The sequence below is a fragment of the Oncorhynchus gorbuscha genome, linkage group LG12 (assembly GCF_021184085.1).
Source record: "Oncorhynchus gorbuscha isolate QuinsamMale2020 ecotype Even-year linkage group LG12, OgorEven_v1.0, whole genome shotgun sequence".
Taxonomy (NCBI): domain Eukaryota; kingdom Metazoa; phylum Chordata; class Actinopteri; order Salmoniformes; family Salmonidae; genus Oncorhynchus; species Oncorhynchus gorbuscha.
Genome location: NC_060184.1, coordinates 55,375,225 through 55,401,340, shown reverse-complemented (window position 1 = coordinate 55,401,340; position 26,116 = coordinate 55,375,225). Strand labels below are relative to the sequence as shown.

Sequence of the window (26,116 nt, the reverse complement as noted above, 5' to 3'; positions counted from 1 at the left end):
ACACACACACACACACACACACACACACACAGTCCTGGTGGTGCAGGCAAGCTGAGTAACACAAGATGAGGGGAGCACCGCTTAGCCTGTTACATCAAGATCCACTGCAACACTGACTACCCTCCCAATCCCCACCGCTGATTTCCCAAACATGGGCTAGCCAACCAGCCGCTGCCTCAGGGCTACAGTTCTACAGTTCAGGTATTATTACATAGTTATTACATGATATGTGTCACTAGCACCGTTATTACTATTGATAATAAGGATATTTTGGGTTGCTCTAACTAGCGCTGGTGATTTTCCTCTCCCGCTGTCTGCATGTGGTGGGCTTAGTATCAGACCTCTGTCTCGGACTGAGATGGAGAGACTCCTGTTGTGGGGCAGAGAGGAGAGCAGAGAAGGGGAGGAGAGGAGAGGACGGGGAAAGAATGGGGAGAGGAGAGGGGCGTCCTGTTGTCGGGCAGAGGAGAGGGAAGGGAAGGAGAGGAGAGGGAGGCAGACAGAGCGGTTGGTTTGTTGGTGGAGGGAGCGGAGGCTTTGAAATGGGGGGTTTTGTTCTCGCCTCTCCCCTCTTCTCCGTCCAGTTGGGCAGTACTCTAAAGAGAATGATATGGAGACAGAGGGATAATTGTTTTAACCACCCCCCCCGCTCTTTATCTATCTCTCTTTCTCTCCTGTTTTCCCAGTGATGGCCAGTCAGCTGTGCAGCTGTGCTCGGGCTCCTTTCGCTGCGTCTAGCAACCAGGTCTGAGTGACGCTACCCCCCCACCCACCCGCCCTCTTTCAAAAACAACACCAGCAAAACAAATGCGACCATGTACAGCGTGGAGGACCTGCTTATCTCTCATGGATACAAGCTGCCCCAAAACACCTCTACCGCCCCCACTGCCGTCTCCCCCAACCCCCCGTCCTCCTACGATAACAAGCGTTACGGCGACCCTTCCTCCTGTCGCCAGGAGATCTTAGAGAGCCGGTCTGGTGGTGGTCACGGCACGGTGAACGGGTATGAGATAGACTCTGCGCCGGGGGTATATGTGTTCGGCAACAATAACTGCAGGAAGCCCCAGCCACCAGCCCCAACCAAAAGCTACTCCTCGAGTCACACTGACAATGCATGGAGGGACAGGAACAGCCAACCACAGAGGAGGGAAGCCGACAGCGGTAACCAAGGTGACACCCACTCCTTGGGCGATTCTCTCACGACAGATAGCGGGTGAGTCGGGCTACTTAATCTTTTGAAATGCTAGTGTTGTTTTCCATTTTTCTTTTATCATTGCATGCAATCTTGACATTTCTCGCTTGCATGTTGTTAATCATACAGTTGGTCTGTTGCAGGAATCTTGTTTGGCACATAGTCATGCAAAGGTGGAGTCAGTCAGTATAGGAGTTCTGCATTGGGATGCTGCACCACAGATTCTCTCCCTCTCTCTCACCTCTCTATTTCTCCCTTTCTTTTTATCTTTCCCTCCCTCCCTTTCCGATAAAGCCAGTAGACAGGGAGTTGGGGTAATGTGTTCTGGAGTCTTAATCTGCCACATGGGACAGTTGTGTTGTAAACAGACTAGAACTGCTGCTACTACTGCTGATGATAGACCCCAGCGCCAACATCCGTCTGAGCATGCCCAGTTCTACAGACAGATTTTTACATTCCAAATGGCACTCTATTCCTTTATAGTGCACTAAGGAAGTGCACTATTTTTTATTTTACCTTTATTTAACTAGGCAAGTTAAGTTAAGAACAAATTCTTATTTACAATGACGGCCTAGGAACAGTGGGTTAACTGCCATGTTCAGGGGCAGGAAGACAGATTTTGACCTTGGCAGCTCTGGGATTTGATCCACCAACCTTTCGGTTACTGGCCCAACTCTCTAACCACTAGGCCTTCAGTTCTTCTATTATTACATTTAAAAATATGGATATACTTTGTAAAAAATCTCTCAAAAAAACGCTGTCCTACCGTAACACGCACATTAAAAGACTGTAGCATTAATGTACCTTAAGCCACACCCCTACACATATAACCAGGTGATGGGATTGCACCCCTCTCCAGAATAGCCACATGGTGAGTAGCCTGCAGATATTTTGGAAAAAATGAGTAAGCAAGTTGGTAAATCTTCATGTATTTTTAAGAAGTGTCACTACCGAACATCTAATATACAGTGCCTTGCGAAAGTATTCGGCCCCCTTGAACTTTGCGACCTTTTGCCACATTTCAGGCTTCAAACATAAAGATATAAAACTGTATTTTGTGGGACACAATCATGAAGTGGAACGACAGTTGGAAGACAAATCTCCGTCCCAGGCTCAGGTCTTTTGCAGACTCCATCAGGTTTTCTTCCAGAATTGTCCTGTATTTGGCTCCATCCATCTTCCCATCAATTTTAACCATCTTCCCTGTCCCTGCTGAAGAAAAGCAGGCCCAAACCATGATGCTGCCACCACCATGTTTGACAGTGGGGATGGTGTATTCAGGGTGATGAGCTGTGTTGCTTTTACGCCAAACATAACGTTTTGCATTGTTGCCAAAAAGTTCCATTTTGGTTTCATCTGACCAGAGCACCTTCTTCCACATGTTTGGTGTGTCTCCCAGGTGGCTTGTGGCAAACTTTAAACGACACTTTTTATGGATATCTTTAAGAAATGGCTTTCTTCTTGCCACTCTTCCATAAAGGCCAAATTTGTGCAATATACGATTGATTGTTGTCCTATGGACAGAGTCTCCCACCTCAGCTGTAGATCTCTGCAGTTCATCCAGAGTGATCATGGGCCTCTTGGCTGCATCTCTGATCAGTCTTCTCCTTGTATGAGCTGAAAGTTTAGAGGGACGGCCAGGTCTTGGTAGATTTTCAGTGGTCTGATACTCCTTCCATTTCAATATTATCGCTTGCACAGTGCTCCTTGGGATGTTTAAAGCTTGGGAAATCTTTTTGTATCCAAATCCGGCTTTAAACTTCTTCACAACAGTATCTCGGACCTGCCTGATGTGTTCCTTGTTCTTCATGATGCTCTCTGCGCTTTTAACGGACCTCTGAGACTATCACAGTGCAGGTGCATTTATACGGAGACTTGATTACACACAGGTGGATTGTATTTATCATCATTAGTCATTTAGGTCAACATTGGATCATTCAGAGATCCTCACTGAACTTCTGGAGAGAGTTTGCTGCACTGAAAGTAAAGGGGCTGAATAAATTTGCACGCCCAATTTTTCAGTTTTTGATTTGTTAAAAAAGTTTGAAATATCCAATAAATGTCGTTCCACTTCATGATTGTGTCCCGCTTGTTGTTTATTCTTCACTAAAATACAGTTTTATATCTTTATGTTTGAAGCCTGAAATGTGGCAAAAGGTCGCAAAGTTCAAGGGGGCCGAATACTTTCGCAAGGCACTGTATCAAGAAATATGTAAAGTAGGATTTGGGACTAATACAGTGGGGCAAAAAAGTATTTAGTCAGCCACCAATTGTGCAAGTTCTCCCACTTAAAAAGATAAGAGAGGCCTGTAATCTTCATCATAGGTGCACTTCAACTATGACAGACAAATTGCGATAAAAAAATCCAGAAAATCACATTATAGGATTTTTAATGAATTTATTTGCAAATTATGGTGGAAAATAAGTATTTGGTCAATAACAAAAGTTTATCTCAATACTTTGTTATATACCCTTTGTTGGCAATGACAGAGGTCAAACGTTTTCTGTAAGTCTTCACAAGGTTTTCACACACTGTTGCTGGTATTTTGGCCCATTCCTCCATGCAGATCTCCTCTAGAGCAGTGATGTTTTGGGGCAGTTGCTGGGCAAAACGGACTTTGATCTCCCTCCAAAGATTTTCTATGGGGTTGAGATCTGGAGACTGGCTAGGCCACTCCAAGACCTTTAAATGCTTCTTACGAAACCACTTCGTTGACCAGGCGGTGTGTTTGGGATCATTGTCATGCTGAAAGACCCAGCCACGTTTCATCTTCAATGCCCTTGCTGATGGAAGGTTTTCACTCAAAATCTCACGATACATGGCCCCAATCATTCTTTCCTTTACACGGATCAGTCATCCTGGTCCCTTTGCAGAAAAACAGCCCCAAAGCATGATGTATCCACCACCATGCTTCACAGTAGGTATGGTGGTCTTTGGATGCAACTCGGCATTCTTTGTCCTCCAAACACGACAAGTTTAGTTTTTACCAAAAAGTTATATTTTGGTTTCATCTGACCATATGACATTCTCCCAATCTTCTTCTGGATAATCCAAATGCTCTCTAGCAAACATCCGACGGGCCTGGACATGTACTGGCTTAAGCAGGGGGACACGTCTGGCACTGCAGGATTTGAGTCCCTGGCGGCGTAGTGTGTTACTGATGGTAGGCTTTGTTACTTTGGTCCCAGCTCTCTGCAGGTCATTCACTAGGTCCCCCCGTGTGGTTCTGGGATTTTTGCTCACCGTTCTTGTGATCATTTTGACCCCACGGGGTGAGATCTTGCGTGGAGCCCCAGATCGAGGGAGATTATCAGTGGTCTTATATGTCTTCCATTTCCTAATAATTGCTCCCACAGTTGATTTCTTCAAACCAAGCTGCTTTTACCTATTGCAGATTCAGTCTTCCCAGCCTGGTGCAGGTCTACAATTTTGTTTCTGGTGTCCTTTGACAGCTCTTTGGTCTTGGCCATAGTGGAGTTTGGAGTGTGACTGTTTGAGGTTGTGGACAGGTGTCTTTTATACTGATAACAAGTTCAAACAGGTGCCATCAATACAGGTAATGAGTGGAGGACAGAGGAGCCTCTTAATTAAATAATTTATAGGTCTATGAGAGACAGAAATCTTGCTTGTTTGTAGGTGACCAAATACTTATTTTCCACCATAATTTGCAAATAAATTCATAAAAAATTCTACAATGTGATTTGTCTGTCATAGTTGAAGTGTACCTATGATGAAAATTACAGGCCTCTCTCATCTTTTTAAGTGGGAGAACTTGCACAATTGGTGGCTGACTAAATACTTTTTTGCCCCACTGTATATTTGCTGGGATGTACATCTGTCCAAATGAAAGATAGCCAGCCATATGTTATTTGTGTCCAGACCAAAATTGTCCCAGCCGTAACAATTGACACGATAGAGATATATAGAGGTCTCATCTTTGTATCTGTGCCATTATGGTGTCTGTGACAGCACAGACCGCACCATTGAGGCTATCTCCATTATAAAGTTGCATGCGCCATGCTCTACCAACTGAGCTACAGAGGACCACCAAGTGGGTAGTGGACAAGTGCACACTTCAGGAAAAAGTGTAGTGTATTAAGTTGCATAGCCAGCAGGGGGGCTCCAACCCTCCAAGAGCCCAAACATTTACATCTATTTTGTCAAAACATAGACTTCGGGGGCCTCCCGAGTGGCGCAGTGCTAGAAGTGTTACTACAGACCCGGGTTCATTTCTTGGCTGTGCCACAACCGGCCGTGGCCTGGAGTCCCATAGGACAGCACACAATTGGCCCAGCGTCGTCCGGATTAACGGAGGGTTTGGCTGGTGGGGCTTTACTTGGCTCATCGCGCTCTAGCCACTCTTTTTGGCGGGCCGGGAGTCTGCGGGGTGACCCTGGTCGCCAGTTGAACAGTGTTTCCTCCTACACATTGGTGCGGCTGGCTTCCGGGTGAAGCTGGCGGTTGTTAAGGAGCGCAGTTAGGCGGGTCATGTTTCGGAGGACGCATGACTCCACCTTCGCTTCTACCAATCCCTTTGGGGAGTTGCAGCGATGAGACAAGATTGAAAATTGGGGAGAAAAATGGGGTAAAACACCCCCCACAAAAAAACTATAATGTGCCATATTGTACTTTACCTTACTGTACTGTAATCTATTGTACTGTACTTTACTCAAGTTTACTTGAGTTTCTTACAATTGAAGAAAGGGCCCATGGACTCTTGGTCTTGGCTCTAGGATATTAACTTAGTCTTTGGTTTACAAACTATAGGCAACCCAATTTGAAGAAGACAATGCTCTCTGATCATTGGCTGATCTGATCACTCCCAGCCCATAGGAATCCCCACCCAGCTTACTTTTAAATGGTGGAAGCCCTGAATGGCAATATCTATACTAAAATGAGTCCTCCATTTATCTGTATGATTTACACCGAAACGGATATTATTTTTCCAAAATAAAGACAGGTAAATTGACAATTTAAGCATCCAACAACATATTTAATTAGATGCATAAGTAAATCAATCGATCAACAAGTTTCAAATATATACAATCAACATTGAACATTTTACAGAGAACAATAGAGATGATATTTCTCTAAATTTCAATTTGAAGGTTTAGAAAATCAGGTTAAATCATGTTTTTACCATTTTGTTAATTTGGTATGCAAATTCTATTTCTAAAATGTATCTGTAATAGAAGGTTAATCAAAAGGATCAATACTGTGCATGATTCTCTCTTTACTGAAACATTATCAGTATGTTTTGGACCTGGCCAATTTAATGGGATGGTAAAGAATTCAGCTAAGTATTTCAAATATGCAATGCAAACAAATGTGTGTGAATAGTATGTACAGTCGGAGGTTTACATACACTTAGGTTGGAGTCATTAAAACTTGTTTTACAACCACTCCACAAATTTCTTGTTAACAAACTATAGTTTTTGCAAGTCGGTTAGGACATCGACTTTGTGCAGGACACAAGTCATTTTATAATTATAATTCACTGTATCACAATCCCAGTGGGTCAGAAGTTTACATACACTAAGTTGACTGCCTTTAAACAGCTTGGAAAATTCCAGAAAATGAAGTCATGGCTTTAGAAGCTTCTGATAGGCTAATTGACATCATTTGAATCAATTGGAGGTGTACCTGTGGACGTATTTCAAGGCCTACCTTCAAACTCAGTGCCTCTTTGCTTGACATCATGGGCAAATCTAAAGAAATCAGCCAAGACATCAGGAAAAAAACACAAGTTTGGTTCATCCTTGGGAGCAAGTTCCAAACACCTGAAGGTACCATGTTCATCTGTACAAACAATAGTACGCAAGTATAAACACCATGGGACCACGTAGCCGTCATTCCGCTCAGGAAGGAGACGCTTTCTGTCTCCTAGAGATGAACGTACTTTGGTGCAAAAAGTGCAAATAAATCCCAGAACAACAGTAAAGGACCTTGTGAAGATGCTGGAGGAAACGGGTACAAAAGTATCTATATCCACAGTAAAACGAGTCCTATATCGACATAACCTGCAAGGCCACTCAGCAAGGAAGAAGGCAGTGTTCCAAAACTGCCATACAAAAGCCAGACTACGGTTTGCAACTGCACATGGGGACAAAGATCGTACTCTGGTCTGATGAAACAAAAATAGAACTGTTTGGCCATAATTACCATTGTTATGTTTGGAGCAAATAGGGGGAGGCTTGCAAGCTGAAGAACACTATACCAACCGTAATGCACAGGGGTGGCAGCATCATGTTGTGGGGATGTAGTAATACAGGAGGGACTGGTGCACTTCACAAAATAGATGGCATCATGAGAAAGGAAAATGATGTGGATATACTGAAGCAACATCTCAAGACATCAGTCAGGAAGTTAAAGCTTAGTCGCGAACGGGTCTTCCAAATGGACAATGACCCCAAGCATACTTCCAAAGTTATGGTAAAAGGGCTTAAAGACAACAAAGTCAAGGTATTGGAGTGGCCATCACAAAGTCCTGACCTCAATCCTATAGCAAATTTGTGGGCAGAACTGAAAAGCGTGTTCAAGCAAGATGGCCTACAAACCTGACTCAGTTACACCAGCTCTGTCAGGAGGAATGGGCCAAAATTCACCCAACTTATTGTGGGAAGCTTGTGGAAGGCTACCCAAAACGTTTGACCCAAGTTAAACAATTTAGAGGCAATGCTACCAAATACTAATTGAGTGTATGTAAACTTCTGACCCACTGGGAATGTGATGAAAGAAATAAAGCTGAAATAAATCATTCTCTCTACTATTATTCTGACATTTCACATTCTTAAAATAAGGTGGTGATCCTAACTGACCTAAAACAGATTTTTTTACCAGGATTAAATGTCAGGAATTGTGAAACACTTAAATGTATTTGGCTAAGGTGTATGTAAACTCCCGACTTCAACTGTATGTCTACCTGACATATGTTGGAAGACGTGCGCTGAAAGTTTGGGAAAAACAGGATACAAATGTTCATTTTTTTCCAACCCCCAATTTGCACCACTTCTGTAGAATGACCCATATAGGGAATAGGATGCCATTTGGGACGCATGGAGACAGATAGGGACGTCTGCCTGTTTTAAAACCCCGATCAGTAGTAGGCTATCGATAGCCCCTCTCTCCATCGCTTCACATAGAACCTTCCTTATATAACGCATTCAACATTAATAATGCACGCAGCATTTAAATATGGAGAAGAGATGCTGCCTGCTATTCTTAGTTCAGTTAAGGTGTTATGCAATGGCAACCTTTCCGGGGGAATGTCCCTTGGTGTTAAAATGTAGGATTTTTACAGAGACACTCATCCTTTCGTCTGTCCTTTCAGCTTGAGTAGCCTAGTTGCAGTAGCAGCGCTGGAGGTTTGTGTATTGTATAGCTCTGTAGCTGAATTCATTCTCTATGTAATTCTATGATATCAGTACCCAATGACACTCAATTATATACTATTTCAGTAAATGTAGATTTTTATTTTTTATATGTATATATTTTTATATTTGTTGTTTTTGATATTTGCTCATAGAACAGGGATTTGACCTTGAATATTACACAATGGTAACATTGATTAAATTAGGCATATATAATTCAACCTGCATAGCCTAACCTTGCCTCAAGTGCAAACAGCGCATTTGATTAGAAAATGTAAGCATTAAAATCATATACGTGACACTTTTTACAATGGTTGTTGCTGGGGTGTTTTTAGCTTAGTTGTTGAAGGTAAATATGGAATATACCTCATCTTTCCACTAGGAGGTGCAGATGCTATCCACTTACTATTGACTAAGTAGGCTGTAATATAAGATATGGGATGCAGTGGAACTTAATTCTCACGGCTGACTACCCTGACAGAACATGAGAAAAGCATGGAGAATCAGCTTCTCTCAGACCGTAGGGTGCACACATGTCATGTTTGTTTGCATGTACAGTAGGAATATCCGGAAATAGCTGTAACTAGGCCTATATCCTATCCAGAGACTGGGAGTTGGCTTGCATTATGCGTGTGTATCTCTAATGGTCACACAGCAGCAACCCTTCCATTCTACATTAGCCTTTAGAGATGGGGAGAGACAGACCACTGATGTCTCTATTCCTCTACCAGTAGTGTTCTGACTCCCTCCAGTGGAAGAGGGCCTCAATGACATCTTGCTGTAGAGTTATTCCTGATCTGTGTCCTGTGTGTGTTCTAGGTTTCTAGGTTCTATTTCTGTGTGTTCTATTACTGTGTGTTCTAGGTTCAACTACTGTGTGTTCTAATAGTGTGTTCTGGGTTCTTATACTCTGTATTCTAGGTTCTAATACTGTGTTCTTTGTGTTCTACATTCTAATACTGGGTTACAGTGCCTTCGGAAAGTATTCAGACCCCTTGACTTTTTCCATATTTTGTTATGTTACAGCCTTATTCAAAAATGTATTATATATATTCAGTAATATACACATGACAAAGCAAAAACAAGTTTTCAGAAATCTTTGCACATTTAAATTAAGCTCCAGTGCATCCTGTTTCCATTGATCATCCTTGAGATGTTTCTACAACTTGATTGGAGTCCATCTGTGGTAAATTCAATTGATTGGACATGATTTGGAAAGGCACACACCTGTCTAATATAAGATCCCTCAGCTGACAGTGCAAGTCTGTGCTAAAATCAAGCCATGTGCTCGAAGGAATTGTCCGTAGAGCTCCGACACAGGATTGTACCAAAACATTTATTGACGGTCCCAAAGAACACAGTGGCCTCCATCGTTCTTAAATGGAAGACTCTTCCTAGAGCTGGCCGCCCGGCCAAACTGAGCAATCGGGGGAGAAGGGCCAAGAACCTGATGGTCACTCTGACAGAGCTTTAGAGTTCCTCTGTATAGATGGGATAACCTTCCAGAAGGACAACCATCTCTGCAGCTCTCCACCAATCAATCAGACTTTGATGGTAGAGTGGCCAGACAGACAGTGCTCCTCAGTAAAAGCCACATGATAGCCCGCTTGGAGTTTGCCAAATGGCACCTAAAGGACTCTCAGACCATGAGAAACAAGATTCTCTGGTCTGATAAAACCAAGATTGAACTCTTTGGTCTGAATGCCAAGCGTCACATCTGGAGGAAACCTGGCACCATCCCTACGGTGAAGCATGGTGGTGGCAGCATCATGCTGTCGGGATGTTTTTCAGCAGCATGGACTGGGAGACTAGTCAGGGTCAAGGCAAAGATGAACGGAGCAAAGTACAGAGAGCTCCTTGATGAAAACCTGCTCAGGACCTCAGACTGGGGCGAAGGTTCACTTTCAAACAGGACAATGACCTTAAGTACACAGGCAAGACAATGCAGGAGTGGTTTGCGGACAAGCTTCTGGCTTCTCTGAATGTCCTTAACATCTCTGGAGAGACCTGAAAATAACTGTGCAGCAACGCACCCCATCCAACCTGACAGAGCTTGAGTGGATCTGCAGAGAAGAATGGTATAAACTCCCCAAATACAGGTGTGCCAAGCTTGTAGTGTCATACCCAAGAAGACTCGATGCTGTAAATGCCATATTTCAGTTATTTATTTTTAATAATTTAGCAAACATTTCTAAAAACCTGTTTTTGCTTTGTCATTATGGGGTATAGTCTGTAGATTGATGGGGGGGGGGGGCAATTTAATACATTTTCAAATAAGGCTGTATAGTAACAATGTGGAAAAGGTCAAGAGGTCTGAACACTTTCTGACAGCACTGTATGAGTGCTCTAGTCTCTAATAGTCTGCGTTCTTTGTGTTTTAGGTTCTTATCCAGTGTTCTAATACTGTGTTCTGTGTGTTCTAGGTTCTAATATTGTGTTGTCTTCTCTGTGTTCTAGGTTCTGTGAGGGGCCCAGAGGGGTGTATTCAGAGTCCAGGGGCCACCGAGACGTGTCCTACTGGAGGAGGAGAGGCCAGGACTTCAGTGTTCTCCTGGATTACGCTGACTTCAGAGAACCTCGAGGAGGAGGCTATAGGTCAGAGGGGGTGCAGCAGCCGCAGAGACAGGAGGTGATTTAAATCTGTGATTAGTTTATTTGACCTTTTTAAAAGAAATAGTGTAATGATAAGTAAAACCACTGAGGATGACACAATAACGCGTGCTCCAAATGGCACCCTATTCCCCATAGGCCCTGGATCAAAGGTATGGCACTACATAGGGACTAGGTTGCCGTTTGAGTCCTATACAAAGACTGCTTTCCGTTGTTGTCCTCTGTCTGTCTAGGTGCCCCCAGAGGATCAGCGGCAGCAGCGTGAGAGGCAGCGTTGGGCAGTCCAGTCCCAGGCCCAGTCCCGCTCCAAGCAGAGAGAGGCAGCGCTGCAGCAGTGGACGACGGTGCCGTGGAGAGGAAGTGTCAGAGCCTGGGCACGGACGAGTGGCGACCCTCCGTGGTCAGCTTCGCCCGCCAGCTCTCGGACAGTGAGGGCGACAGTTGGGCTCGGGCTCAGGAGCAACAGCAACTGCAGCAGCGCCACCTCCGGACACCCGATGGCGCTGTGGTTGTAATGGGGCCCAGGAACAAAGGGAAGTCCCAGTCTCTGCCCCGAATGCTGCCGCCGGACAGCCTGCAATACGTGGCCATGTCTGGGTCTGTTGGGTCTGGGCAGGACGTGTACAGGAAAGTCAACGGCCATCCAGGGTCCCATCACGACCCTTACAACAGATATAACCACAACCAGGCTGGGACAGGGGACAGGGACAGGTGGTCTGAGAATGACAGCAGACCATCCAGTCAGGCTAGTATGGCCAGCCAGCTTAGCCAGGCCTCTCTGGTACCAAAGACCCGGCTCAGCCGTCCCCTGCGGCCTCCGTCCTACGAGGTGCACCAGCAGACCCGGGGGAGTTCTGAGACGCTGTCAGGAGACCCAGCAGCAGCATCAACTCCACAGCCCCAGGCCAGGGACAGAACCCCCCTCCCCCACCCCAGGATGGGTGACCCCAGGCTGGACTATTATTCACAAGATGGAGGGTCCGGCACGGATCCTCCGGGTTATATCCCTCCCCCATCGTATCCCCCCAAGAGAGCTCCGCTTATGAGAGGGGGCCATGGAGGTCACAGGGGCTATGGAGAGGTCCCAGTGAACTACAGGTAATGGTTGTTGTAGCCTTACTTGTGATTTTTTTATATTACTTGTTTACTTTGCTTCTGAAAGCACTTGGATCATTTTCTGTTGTTGAGAACCATCTGCTAAATGACCAAATGAACATTAATGTAATATACAATGTAGATGTTAAATACTTTGTTATTATCAGGTACCACCAGGTGTTCCAGCAGCAACAGATGCGTGGGACCCCGGACCCCTGGTTCAGTAGCAGACACACCGATGGAGGAGGGTCCTGGCCGGAGCCTCAGAGAGAGCCCCTCCGAGAGAGGAGCGTGCCCCACCGGAAGCAGCTCTACCCTGGCTACAGCGAGCAGCAGCACCAGCCGGGTCTGGGTCCTGGCATCCAGTACGTCCACGACCCACGTGTCCGACAAAATTCCGGGGGAGGAAGCTCGTCTCTAGGCGGCGGAGGTAACTCCATGACGGACCCCGACAACATTCGCCACATCCGTAACTCCACATCCTCTGAGCTTCCCAGTGTCACCGTGTCAGACCATTCGTCTGATGACAGTGCCTTCCTGTCCCTCGCCTCCACGGGGGCCCCGCCGACACTTGCCAGCACGTCAGATCCAGCCAGTCCGACAACGCCGAAGTCTACTAGCGACTATGACAATAAGAATAACCGGTGGAAGCAGCAGCACAGCGATTTGCACAAAGAGACTGACTCACTAGATAACTTCCCAGCAGCAACTGACCAAAACTGTAACAGGTATAATCCCAAAAACAACCTAGGTGGTTTCTCTGCCTTCCAGCCCCCAGCCCCGGCCTCATCGGTGCTTCTTAGCTCCAGCTCAGACCAAGGATTCTCGGAAACAACCATCACGCAGGTGAAGAAGATAGTTCCAGCAGACTCGGGGGTAGACCACAACAACAGAAACTCTAAGAGGAAGTCTCACAGTGAGACCATATTCTGCCTGGTGTCTGTCCCCATCCACATGCAGCAACAACAAACCAATAAAGACTCAGTCTCCACAGCAGACCAGAACAATAACGAGAAGATGCCTGACAGTCTGCCAAGTAGTCTGCCAATCGTGAGCGTCTTAGCCACAGAAGACAACCAAAACACTGTGGTCCAATCAGACAACAGCCAAAGCCTCCGTAGCAAGTCGTTATCAGACATGGGTCTCAAACCCCCCTCCCACACCAGCAGCTTCAGTTCTATGAGAAGCACCAGGAAGGGTCCTCTGAGGAAGGAGATAGTAGACGCCTGGTCACTCCAGGCCAGTGCTGACAAAGAGCTGTGCTATGCCGGCTCCTGGCCTGGGGACCAATACAGGAACCAGGAAACCCAGACCAGCTCCCCCGTGAAGGGTCCTGGGTGTACAGGGGGGAAAGATCCACCTGGAGGACAGGGGGGTCAGGAGCCAGGCCACCCGGCCTCAGACACAACCACAGACAGCGGCGTGGGCCCCGACTGCAGCTCTGTGTCCGCCTCCTACGGCGTGGGCTACCCCATGAAAGGCCAGAAGAACCTCCACCCATCCAGCAACAGCGCCTTCTCCCGCCTCAGTATCAGCCCGGCCCAGCCCCTGTCACTTCCATCACTCCCACCCCAGCCTCCACCCTCTGGATCTGGGGAGGAGAGAGACCAACATACCTCCACATCCAGAAAGACTGGTGCTACTACCACCACCTCCAACACCACTACCAAACCCCCAGACGATGTCAACGCTAACAGCCAGGGCCAGGTGGCGTTTGGTCAGTTCCTGCTGAAGCCGGTGAGCCGGCGGCCGTGGGACGCCATCGAGGAGCTGGAGTGTTTCAACAAGGCTGCAGGCGTAGAACTAGACCAGATCCAGAAGAACCAGAAGGTCCAGCCCAGGAGACCCAGTGTGGACCAGTGTATAGATGACCTGGATGAGGTGTACAGGAACATCATGGAGCTGAGCGGAGAAGACACACAACATCAACATCAGCCCATAGCCCCTCCCCCTCTAGATTCTGAGCGGGAGACAGTTAGCCTTCCAGACCAGCGCCTGAATATCAAACCCAACAACAACGTCCCTACCATCAGGCCCAGACTAGACAGCTGGGGCCCTGGTTCCTCTATAGACCCAGAATATAGGGAGGTGAGGAGTGCCTTCTCCAGGCCCCAGCCCCAGAACAGGACCAGCATCCCCAGACCACTGAGAGAGGACCAGGTGCCAACTGGTTTCAGAGACTACAAACTCCACAATGAACAGAGTGACCACAGGGAAACCTATGACCCCAGGCTTACCTATAGGCAGGAGCAGGACGTCGCCAAGGAGTCTCTACTGAGGGACGTGGGGCTCACCGTCTACACTGAGGCCCCTGGGAGTCTCGGAGAGCAGGACCAGCACTGTGGCCCCACATTCACACCGCTCACATCGTTAGACCACAAGGAACTATGTCACAACGTACAGCTATTATGGGAGAGTGGAGAGAAACCATCTCTAGCCAAAAGCAGCCAGGTTGAGGTTGCGCACATCCGTGAGGGAAGTAATAAGGACGAGCTGGGCCCCACTAAAGTAGTGGAAGAGAGGAAGGTAAAGCCGGATAATGTGCCCGTCGTGCCACCAAGATTCAGAGGCCATGAGCCCAATCTGAACATCCGCAGGGCACGGAGTGAGAACAGCAGGTCGCCAAGAGGTGAAGGGTTGCAGGGGTCACCACGACCCGGCAGGCTGACCCGGGAGGCAGCAATCGCCTTCAAGGATGGCGACTACAGATACAGCGTCAGCTCCGATCCTCTGAGTTGGCGTAACGAGGCGACGTTGGCAGATCGACACCTGGAGACCCTGCTGATCAAGGAGAAGGCGAACACCAGGCCCACGGAGGACCTGAGTAATCTATATGAGGTGAAGTGTGCCAAGGGGATCCCTGAGAACGAGACGATGGAGCAGAGAGCAGCCAGGATACTGGGGATAGACGTAGCCCCGGATTCACTGCAGAGCCGGGTCCAGGAGAGAGACGAGGAGTCACTGCAGGGGGTGGTGGAGGAGAGCGAGGAGGAAGGAGAGACTGGCATAGGTGAAACGCAGGCACACAGCCCTTACAGAGAGCAGCAGAACCAATATGACACAAAGACTGGGGAAGAGACACCAGAACTCCATCCAGAAGGAGCACAGGCTGTGGAATCACTGGGCCTGGTTGAACGGAAAGAGGAGGAGAAGGAGCATAGAGACAACACAGAGAATCAGAGACAACACAAAGAAGAAACCCAGGAGCACAGTCCGGACAGAGACACGGAGACAAAGCATGTGAGAAGACAGTACGAAGAAGTGATGGAGGTAGAGGTATCCGTGGTTACCTTGGGAGAGGAGAAAGGAGGAGGACCCAGTAAGGATGACAGCCTATCAGTATATGAAGACAGACATGCTGGAGGAGGTGGAGAGAGCCAGAGCCACCCCTCCATGGTGCTGGAGCTACCGGAGTTCCCTCCCAGTAGTCTGCCCCTGTCTCTGCCCATGACCCGAGACGAGGAGCTGGCCCTCAGCGTGCTGAGTGTGGGAGGGGGTGGGGAGAGGCAAGGAAAGAAGGGACACGGTAGTGGTGGTGCCTCCCCCAGGCTCTCCTCGTCCCCCTCCTCCATATCACCTGGCTGCACGGAGAGCACGGCCCACATGGATGAGCCATTCTCCGTCTCCCGCATCCGTGTCAGGAGTTCAGGAGAGGCAGAACCAGAACAAGAGACCGGGGTAGTGGTAGAGGCAGAGCGAGAGAACGACGCAAACCCAGGGGAAGGGATGAGGCAGGCAGAGGAGAAGAGAGAGGGGGGGGAGATGGAGTCCAAGGCAGAGGGGAAAGAGATAGAAGATGAGCCAGATGTCGTGCAGGAGGAGGAGGAGAAAGAGGAAGTCAAAATCAAGGGGAAGAAGGATGAGGAGAAAGAGCCAAAGACGAAAAGAGAGGAGAAGACAAGAGAGGGGCAGGAGGTGGAGAAGGATGAGGTGGTAGAGCCTGATGAGAAAAGAGAGGGGCAGGAGGTGGAGAAGGATGAGGTGGTAGAGCCTGATGAGAAAAGAGAGGGGCAGGAGGCGGAGAGGAGTGAGAAACCAGATGTCCAACAGGAGGTTAGGCCAGAGCCGGTCTCCAGACCTACGAAACCTCCTCTCCTCCCCAAGCCCATCCCTAAACCTCGTAGCGGCACGGTGACCAAGAGAGAGATCACCCTCCCCCTGAGCTTCAGTGTGTCTTCCTGTGGCTCCTCTCCCACCCTAGAGGACGGCGAGATGCTCTCGGGTACGGTAGGAACATGGACACATGCATGCCTTAAATAAGAACCATTTTAAAACACTTTTCATACTACAGTTCAAAGTGCATTAAATACATCATTGTACAATAGGCACAGGTAAATATATTTTGTTTGATCTTGAAAGATGTGCATTTCCTTCAGCCTCGTTCATTAGTGGAAGGGAGATTTGTTTTGGCATGTGTGCCACAAGAGGGAGCTGTTATCCTAGCATATGAGTGATAGAAGTTTAATTTAGACTTGGTTTTAATACATTCTAAAGACTAATACTGCTGGAAAACACACTAAGAACATTCTCAGATGAACTAGTAGGGATGCAACCTTTGCTCTGGCAGTTTGACCTAAGTGAACAATAAGGTGTTTTTATAGCAGAACTGTGGGAGAACCCAGCCATAAAACCACTCCAGAAATGATTATTCCAGCTGTATGATAGAACTGTTTATTGGGTTGGTTTAGCGGGTGTCGATGGAAGGGTGTGTGTGTGTGTGTGTGTGTGTGTGTGTGTGTGTGTGTGTGTGTGTGTGTGTGTGTGTGTGTGTGTGTGTGTGTGTGTGTGTGTGTGTGTGTGTGTGTGTGTGTGTGTGTGTGTGTGTGTGTGTGTGTGTGTGTGTGTGTGTGAGCTGGGAATCCTCCGAGACCACTGTGACTCACTGAAACAAGTTGTTTTAAGTAAGATGGATTATCCTAGCCTGGTCCCAGATCTGTTTGTGTTCTTGCCAGATTGGCATTGCAATGAGTGACCAAGAGTTGGCATGATTGCACAAACAGACTGGCACCCAGACTTGGATTTCCCTGTGTTCTCATTACTGTGTATGAATGAACCTTTTAGCTAATGGAATCATCATGGTGAATCTCTGACTGGATTGTGATTGGTGTCCGTTCTTTTACTCCTCAGACTCCTATGATCCTAGTCGAGTGGAGAGAGTGTAACCTCGACCTCTATCAATACCTTGGACATCCGGGGGGGGAATTGGCTTTGGTCACCGCTCTGTCCGCCCATCCGTCCGTAAACTTTTCAGTCAATGCCTTTGTGTGTCTCCCAAATAGCACCCTTTTCCCTATATAGTGCACTTCTTTTGACCAGAACTCTATCGGCCTGGCCAAAAGTAGTGCACTCGATAGGGAATTAGGACACAAACTTCATCTCACCCCATGACCCCCCCCCCCCTCCAACCACTGTGCACCCTTTTCACCAGTACAAGCATTGTTTACGCAACAGCAACAGTCTATAATGTCTGTCTGACTCTTGGTGCTCCAATGGCCTCTCGACTGCCAAACAAGAGAACCACCTGGACATACTTCTACTTACCCTCCTCTTCCTCCTCTTCACCATTCTCCTCTCCTTCCAGACGCTTCCAGTCATTAGTGTCCTACTTTTGACTAGGGCCCTTAGGGCTCTGGTAAAAAGTTGTACACTGTATAGTAAATAGGGTGCCATTTGGGACGTTAGCTGGGTTTTCTTGGAATTGCATGTCTGTCATCAACTGTCTCACAAATCCCAATACAACAGCACTGTGGTTCCTTCCTAGAGGCCTGATGTTGGAATATGAATGTAAAGAAGTGCTTCTGCTTTTCAAACACAAACCGTTACTATGAGATGAATCCACAAAAAGACAAACGTCTCGCATTACAATCAGTGTTACTTATGCACACACCAAATGTAAATAATAATTATAGAGGTTTAAGGTTTTATTCCAACATACTTTTGTGAGGTTTGTTGCTGAACTGTATATTTTCTTACCTGCGTTGAGAACTTAAATGTCGAAGAAGAATCAGATTTTGAAAGCTATACTCTTGAGATGTTATTACCAATGGATACATCTTTCCTGTTTTCTGTTCTTGTGTGTGTGTGGCTTGGCTGTGAGCCTGAGAATGTAATTCAATACGAGGCTGGACCAGATTGAGAATAGCCTGGTCCCGGATTTGTTTTTGCTGTCCTGCCACCTCTTATGGTCATTGGTTTGACAGTTGGCATGACGGCACAGACAGTTCTGGGATCAGGCTAGATATAAAACACTGTGGTGTTTGACAAAATTGTCACTCAGAGCAATACTGTTGTTACACAGGGCTTCTCTTGGGGCTGCTTTGAGAGAGCAGCCAAGAGACTGTGTCCTGTAAGGCCCAATCCCAAACTGCCCCATAGACACCTACATTTGAGATGGGGCCCAAGACATTGATCTCATTACAAATCGTTGCGTTAAATCTCTACCATTTGGTACTGAGAGCACCAGAGGTGGCACTGTTAGCTAACGTCACTGGTCCTGTGTCAACTGTCTGTGAGTCGCTGGTGGTTCACCGTTGGAGGGGTTCCTCGGGTGAATGCGAGGACCGTTTCCTTTCATTTCTAGTGCCATGGTGTGTCAGGACTGTGTCAGCACTGTGTCAGCACTGTGTCAGCACTGTGTCAGGACTGTGTCAGGACTGTGTCAGGGGTCAGATTTTGTTCTTTCAGCATCAGCAATCGCAGCGGCATTTCATTTCGCAAAATGTATTTATTTTTGTTAATCAATCCTCATACTGTACAAAAAAAGAAGTATATTTTAAGTATATTTTCAAATGTAAAAGAGGTTTATATTTAACCGTGCAGTTTCATTTGCTCACATAAATCCATTTTTGAGATATCACGTGAATATATCACATTTTTTCCAAAAGTGCTTTTTTTTTGTAAGGAACAATAGATAGACATGTAAGGATCTCAGTGTGCCTTGTACACACTTCTGTTTCTGTGGTCCCAAATAGCACCCTATGCCATAGTGCACTGCTTTTTGACCAGAGCCCTATTGACCCTAGTCGAAATGAGTGGACTATGTAGGGCAGGGGTACTCAACTCTTACCCTATGAGGTCAGCAGCCGGCTGTTCTTCTGTTCTACCTAATTATTAATTGCACCCACCTGGTGTCCCAGGTGTAAATCAGTCCCTGATTAGAAGGGAACAATGAAACAATGCAGCGGAACTGGCTTCAAGGTCCAGAGTTGAGTTGGAGGGATATAGGGGATATGCTGCCATTTTGAGGCGTACCAAACGTTTCTTTATGTTTAACACATACAGTATGTGTACTTTAATGGCTAAGCTCATTTTCTTATTTCAACTGGACATGTTGTAATTCATCCTTAATTGTATATGGATAAGACCATTTTGTGTTATTTTGGCAATAATAATGAAATGTATGTTATGGAAATCAAAACTATATCTTTGATATATAAAATGTTAATTCATTAACCTGATAAATGTAAACGTTCAACATATCAAACGCCTTGTAAGCTGGCAAAGCATAGCAATTCATATGTTTACATGCTCTTCACTAAGGATTTAATTGTAATTGTTATACACCTTTATGTTGTTGCTCAAATAACTGGCTTGCATATCACATTAGACTATATGTAAGGCCGTGTGTGTCATCAACCAGTACTTGTTGAAAGATCTAAGTCTAATTCTGAACCAAAACAGGTTTCCATGTATAAAGACTTCAATATGTTATTTTTCCCCGCTTGCTACAAACATACTGCTATTATCTTTACCCCGGGATTGAATTTATGCGGTACGGATGGATGTTGCGTAAGCAGGAAGTCAGTTTGAGCTTTGAGTTTGTGATACAGTAGCCCTGCCTGATATCAAGCACAGGATAATGTTGACACCATCGAATTAGAATGATTGAAATTCTAAGTATGATTCTACTTCTAATCATTGTAATTCTATGGTTGACACTACCAACCCTTTGCCCTGTAACTCTAGGCTAGGTTCCAGGTGGACTATCGTTAAATGGTCATTCTCATAGACCTTTTGTACTGCAAGCTATTTGTAACATAGATACTATCGTTGCATATCTTGCTGTGATGTTTTCTATTTTCATACAAAGTCTGTACAGCTTTTTTTGTATACGTGCATACAGGCATCCATTTTCTTTTTGTTATTGCATGTAATTCGTAAGAAGGTGTTATGGAGAGAGAGGTAATTTGCATATAATCGCATTTGGTACTATAGTCTACCCAATAAGCAGCTGTTCTATTTCATATAATGCATATTTTATTTCCAAAAATGTACGCCACGTATTTAAAATGAAATGCAAGGTATTTTTTGGAGTATTGTAAAAAGGGAACTCTGTTTTTGGAGCCACATGTTTGTCTGTATTCATGTTATGATCATTAAAAAGGAGCATACATACAGTCAGAGTGTGCTAGTGTTGTATAACATTGCAGATTATTCATAAATAAACTCTTCGCATGTGAGATATGCCTCAGTTTTTTTTTAATATTATCACTTTGGAGAAATATTTAGATGTGTATTTGGTTTCAGTGCAAAGAGGCAGTCTGTGAATCATACCGACGTATTTATGATGAAGTGATAGTACTAAAATGGCCTATGTTCTATTCAAAACTACACTGTTCTGGCTGTGATCACTACATCTTCCATGGTTCCATGCACGTATCATGCTATTGAATCTGTCCATAGTGCTGGACAAGGTACATGACCAAAAGTATGTGGACACCTGCTCGTCGAACATCTCATTCCAAAATCACGGGCATTAATATGGAGTTTGTCCCCCCTTTGCTGCTATAACAGCCTCCACTCTTCTGGGAAAGCTTTCCGCTTGATCAAATCAAATCAAATCGAATTTTATTTGTCACATACACATGGTTAGCAGATGTTAGTGCGAGTGTAGCGAAATGCTTGTGCTTCTAGTTCCGACAATGCAGTAATAACCAACAAGTAATCTAGCTAACAATTCCAAAACTACTACCTTATAGACACAAGTGTAAGGGGATAAAGAATATGTACATACAGATATATGAATGAGTGATGGTACAGAGCGAAATAGGCAAGATAGAGTAGATGGTATTGAGTGCAGTATATACATATGAGATGAGTATGTAAACAAAGTGGCATAGTTAAAGTGGCTAGTGATACATGTATTACATAAGGATGCAGTAGATGATATAGAGTACAGTATATAAGTATATATATGAGATGAATAATGTAGGGTATGTAAACATTATATTAGGTAGCATTGTTTAAAGTGGCTAGTGATATATTTTACATCATTTCCCATCAATTCCCATTATTAAAGTGGCTGGAGTTGAGTCAGTGTGTTGGCAGCAGCCACTCAATGTTAGTGGTGGCTGTTTAACAGTCTGATGGCCTTGATCAGTGAGTTGTGCAGACCTCACTACCCTCTGGAGAGCCTTACGGTTGTAGGCGGAACAGTTGCCGTACCAGGCGGTGATACAGCCCGACAGGATGCTCTCGAATGTGCATCTGTAGAAGTTTGTGAGTGCTTTTGGTGACAAGCCAAATTTCTTCAGCCTCCTGAGGTTGAAGAGGCCCTGCTGCGCCTTCATCACGATGCTGTCTGTGTGGGTGGACCAATTCAGTTTGTCTGTGATGTGTACGCCGAGCAACTTAAAACTTACTACCCTCTCCACTACTGTTCCATCGATGTGGATAGGGGGGTGTTCCCTCTGCTGTTTCCTGAAGTCCACAATCATCTCCTTAGTTTTGTTGACGTTGAGTGTGAGGTTATTTTCCTGACACCACACTCAGAGGGCCCTCACCTCCTCCATGTAGGCCGTCTCGTCGTTGTTGGTAATCAAGCCTACCACTGTTGTGTCATCCGCAAACTTGATGATTGAGTTGGAGGCGTGCATGGCCAAGCAGCCGTGGGTGAACAGGGAGTACAGGAGAGGGCTCAGAACGTAACCTTGTGGGGCCCCAGTGTTGAGGATCAGCGGGGTGGAGATGTTGTTGCCTACCCTCACCACCTGGGGGCGGCCAGTCAGGAAGTCCAGTACCCAGTTGGATAGGGCGGGGTCGAGACCCAGGGTCTGGAGCTTGATGACGAGCTTGGAGGGCACTATGGTGTTAAATGCCGAGCTGTAGTCGATGAACAGCATTCTCACATAGGTATTCCTCTTGTCTAGATAGGTTATGGCAGTGTGCAGTGTGGTTGAGTGCATCGTCTGTGGACCTATTTGGGCGCTAAGCAAATTGGAGTGGGTCTAGGGTGTCAGGTAAGGTGGAGGTGATATGGTCCTTGACTAGTCTCTCAAAGCACTTCATGATGACGGAAGTGAGTGCTTCGGGGCGGTAGTCGTTTAGCTCAGTTACCTTAGCTTTCTTGGGAACAGGAACAATGGTGGCCCTCTTGAAGCATGTGGGAACAACAGATTGGGATAGGGATTGATTGAATATGTCCGTAAACACACCAGCCAGCTGGTCTGCGCATGCTCTGAGGGCGCGGCTGGGGATGCCGTCTGAGCGTGCAGCCTTGCGAGGGTTGACACGTTTAAATGTTTTCCTCAAGTCGGCTGCAGTGAAGGAGAGTCCGCATGTTTTAGTTGCGGGCAGTGTCAGTGGTACTGTATTGTCCTCAAAGCGGACAAAAAAGTTATTTAGTCTGCCTGGGAGCAAGACATCCTGGTCCGTGATGGTGCTGGTTTTCTTTTTGTAATCCGTGATTGACTGTAGACCCTGCCACATACCTCTTGTGTCTGAGCCGTTGAATTGATATTCTACTTTGTCTCTATACTGACGCTTAGCTTGTTTGATTGCCTTGCGGAGGGAATAGTTACACTGTTTGTATTCGGTCATGTTTCCAGTCACCTTGCCCTGATTAAAAGCAGTGCTTCACGCTTTCAGTTTCACGCGAATGCTGCCATCAATCCACGGTTTCTGGTTTGGGAATGTTTTAATCGTTTCTATGGGAACGACATCTTCAATGCACGTTCTAATGAACTCGCACACCGAATCAGCATATTCGTCAATGTTGTTGTCTGACACAATACGGAACATATCCCAGTCCACGTGATGGAGGCAGTCTTGGGGTGTGGAATCAGATTGGTCGGACCAGCGTTGAACAGACCTCAGCGCGGGAGCTTCTTGTTTTAGTTTCTGTCTGTAGGCAGGGATCAACAAAATGGAGTCGTGGTCAGCTTTTCCAAAAGGAGGGCGGGGCAGGGCCTTATATGCGTCGCGGAAGTTGGAATAGCAATGATCCGAGGTTTTTCCAGCCCTTGTTGCGCAATCGATATGCTGATAAAATTTAGGGAGTCTTGTTTTCAGATTTGCCTTGTTAAAATCCCCAGCTACAATGAATGCAGCCTCCGGATATATGGATTCCAGTTTGCAAAGAGTCAAATAAAGTTTGTTCGGAGCCATCGATGTGTCTGCTTGGGGGGGAATATATACGGCTGTGATTATAATCAAAGATAATTCCCTTGGTAGATAATGCGGTCTACATTTGATTGTGAGGAATTCTAAATCAGGTGAAAAGAAGGACTTGAGTTCCTGTATGTTGTTGTGGCCACACCACGTCACGGTAACCATAAAGCATACGCCCCCGCCCCGCTTCTTACCAGAAAGATGTTTGTTTCTGTCGGCGCGATGCGTGCAGAAACCAGCTGGCTGCACCGTCTCCGATAGAGTCTCTCCAGTGAGCCATGTTTCCGTGAAGCAAAGAACGTTACAGTCTCTGATGTCCCTTTGGAATGCTACCCTTGCTCGGATTTCATCAACCTTGTTGTCAAGAGACTGGACATTGGCGAGGAGAATGCTAGGGAGTGGTGCACGATGTGCCCGTCTCCGGAGTCTGACCAGAAGACCACTTCGTTTTCCCATTTTTCGAAGTCGTTTTTTGGGGTCGCCGGCTGGGATCCATTCCGTTGTCCTGGGTGAAAGGCAGAACACAGGATCCGCTTCGCGAAAGTCATATTCTTGGTCGTACTGATGGTGAGTTGACGCTGCTCTTATGTTCAGTAGTTCTTCTCGACTGTATGTAATGAAACCTAAGATGACCTGGGGTACCAATGTAAGAAATAACACATAAAAAAACAAAAGAAACTGCATAGTTTCCTAGGAACGCGAAGCGAGGCGGCCATCTCTGTCGGCGCCGGATGTTGGAACATTGCTGCGGGGACTTGCTTCCATTCAGCCATGAGCATTAGTGAGGTAGGGCACGGATGTTGGTCGATTAGGCCTGGCTCGCAGTAGGTGTTCCAATTCATCCTACAGGTGTTCAATGGGTTTGAGGTCAGGGCTCTCTGCAGGCCAGTCAAGTTCTTCCACACCTATCTCGTCAAACCATTACTCCATGGACCTTGCTTTCTGCACAGGGACATTGTCATGCTGGAACAGGCAAGGGTCTTCCCCAAACTGTTGCCACAATGTTGGCAGTACAGAATCCTCTAGCATTGTATGCTGTAGCGTTAAAATTTCCCTTCACTGGAACTAAGGCGCCTAGCCCGAACCATGAAAAACAGCCCCAGACCACCATTCCTCCTCCAAACGTTACAGTTGGCACTATGCATTCGGGCAGGTACAGTTCTCCTGGCATCCGCCAAACCCATCGTCGAACTGCCAGATGGTGAAGCGTGATTATTCACTCCAGAGACCGCGTTTCCACCGCTCTAGAGTCCAATGGTGGTGAGCTTTACACCACTACAGCCGACGCTTGGCATTGCGATTTTAGGGTTGTGTTCGGCTGCTCGGCCATGGAAACCCACTTCATGAAGCTCCTGACCAACAGTTATTGTGCTTCCAGAGGCAGTTTGGAACTTGGCAGTGAGTAATGCAACCGAGGACAGACCATTTTTACGCACTAGCTGCTTTAGCACATGGCGGTTCCGTTCTGTGAACTTGTGTGGTCTACCACTTTGCGGCTGAGCCATTGTTGCTCCTAGACATTTCCACTTCACAGTAACAGCCCTTACAGTTGACCGGGGCAGCTCTAAGAGGGCAGAAATTTGGCAAACTGACTTGTTGAAAGTCACTGAGCTCTTTTATTTTTTTATTAAACCTTTATTTAAACTAGGCAAGTCAGTTAGGAACACCTTATTTACAATGACGGCCGCTGGGCCGCCCTATTGGACTCCCAATCACGGCCGGTTGTGATACAGCCTGGAATTGAACCACGGTCTATAGTGACGCCTCTAACACTAAGATGCAGTGCCTTCGATCACTGCACCACTCGGGAGCCTCTTCAGTAACGCCATTCTACTGCCAATTTTTGTCTACGGAGATTGCATGGCTGTGTGCTCAATTTTATACACCTGTAATGGGTGTGGCTGAAATAGCTGAATCCACTCATTTCAAGAGGTGGCCACATAATTTTGTATATATAGTGTATATATACAACATCTTATCAAAGATCAGTGATACTATCAGGAGCGGTGTGCAGGTTTCTACTTTTTTCTCATTATATTCAACTGTCACCGTGCACCTGCAAAAAACATGTGCCCAGATGTGCGAGTGCCTTTTGAATTGTGTGTGTATATAGTGTATATAACTGGTCTGCTAGCTCTGGTAGAATAACAAGTCCATTCAAATAGGATCAGTGATGTAGGAGTGTACTGTACCACGGTAGAAACCATAAGTAGGTCACAGCATAATACTGACTGAAAGAGTCTCTGCGTGAATGTTCCTGTGTATAGAAAACAATAGTAGCAGTGCATTATATACTGCGTAGGGTGCTATTGGGGACGCAACCTATGATCAAAGCCATCCTCATTAGCGTTTGAACAGGATCTGAACGTCCCAGATAACAATGATGTTTTGTTGTTTCCTCTTCTCATTCAGTATCCCTCCCTGGGATTGGTTCATCTAACCATGAACTGATTGTCCTGT

General features: G+C 46.3%; 1 protein-coding gene across 1 annotated transcript; it reads left to right on the top strand.

Moving 5' to 3' along the window:
* The first annotated feature begins 815 nt into the window (after window positions 1–815).
* On the top strand, window positions 816–20,664 carry LOC123990395. The gene is made up of 6 exons (XM_046290951.1): window positions 816–1,213; window positions 11,021–11,192; window positions 11,407–11,434; window positions 11,488–12,271; window positions 12,436–16,490; window positions 17,396–20,664. The coding sequence occupies exons 1-6, from the start codon at window positions 816–818 to the stop codon at window positions 17,428–17,430; spliced, it is 5,472 nt and encodes a 1,823-aa protein (XP_046146907.1). The 3' UTR covers window positions 17,431–20,664.
* Window positions 20,665–26,116: the final 5,452 nt, after the last annotated feature.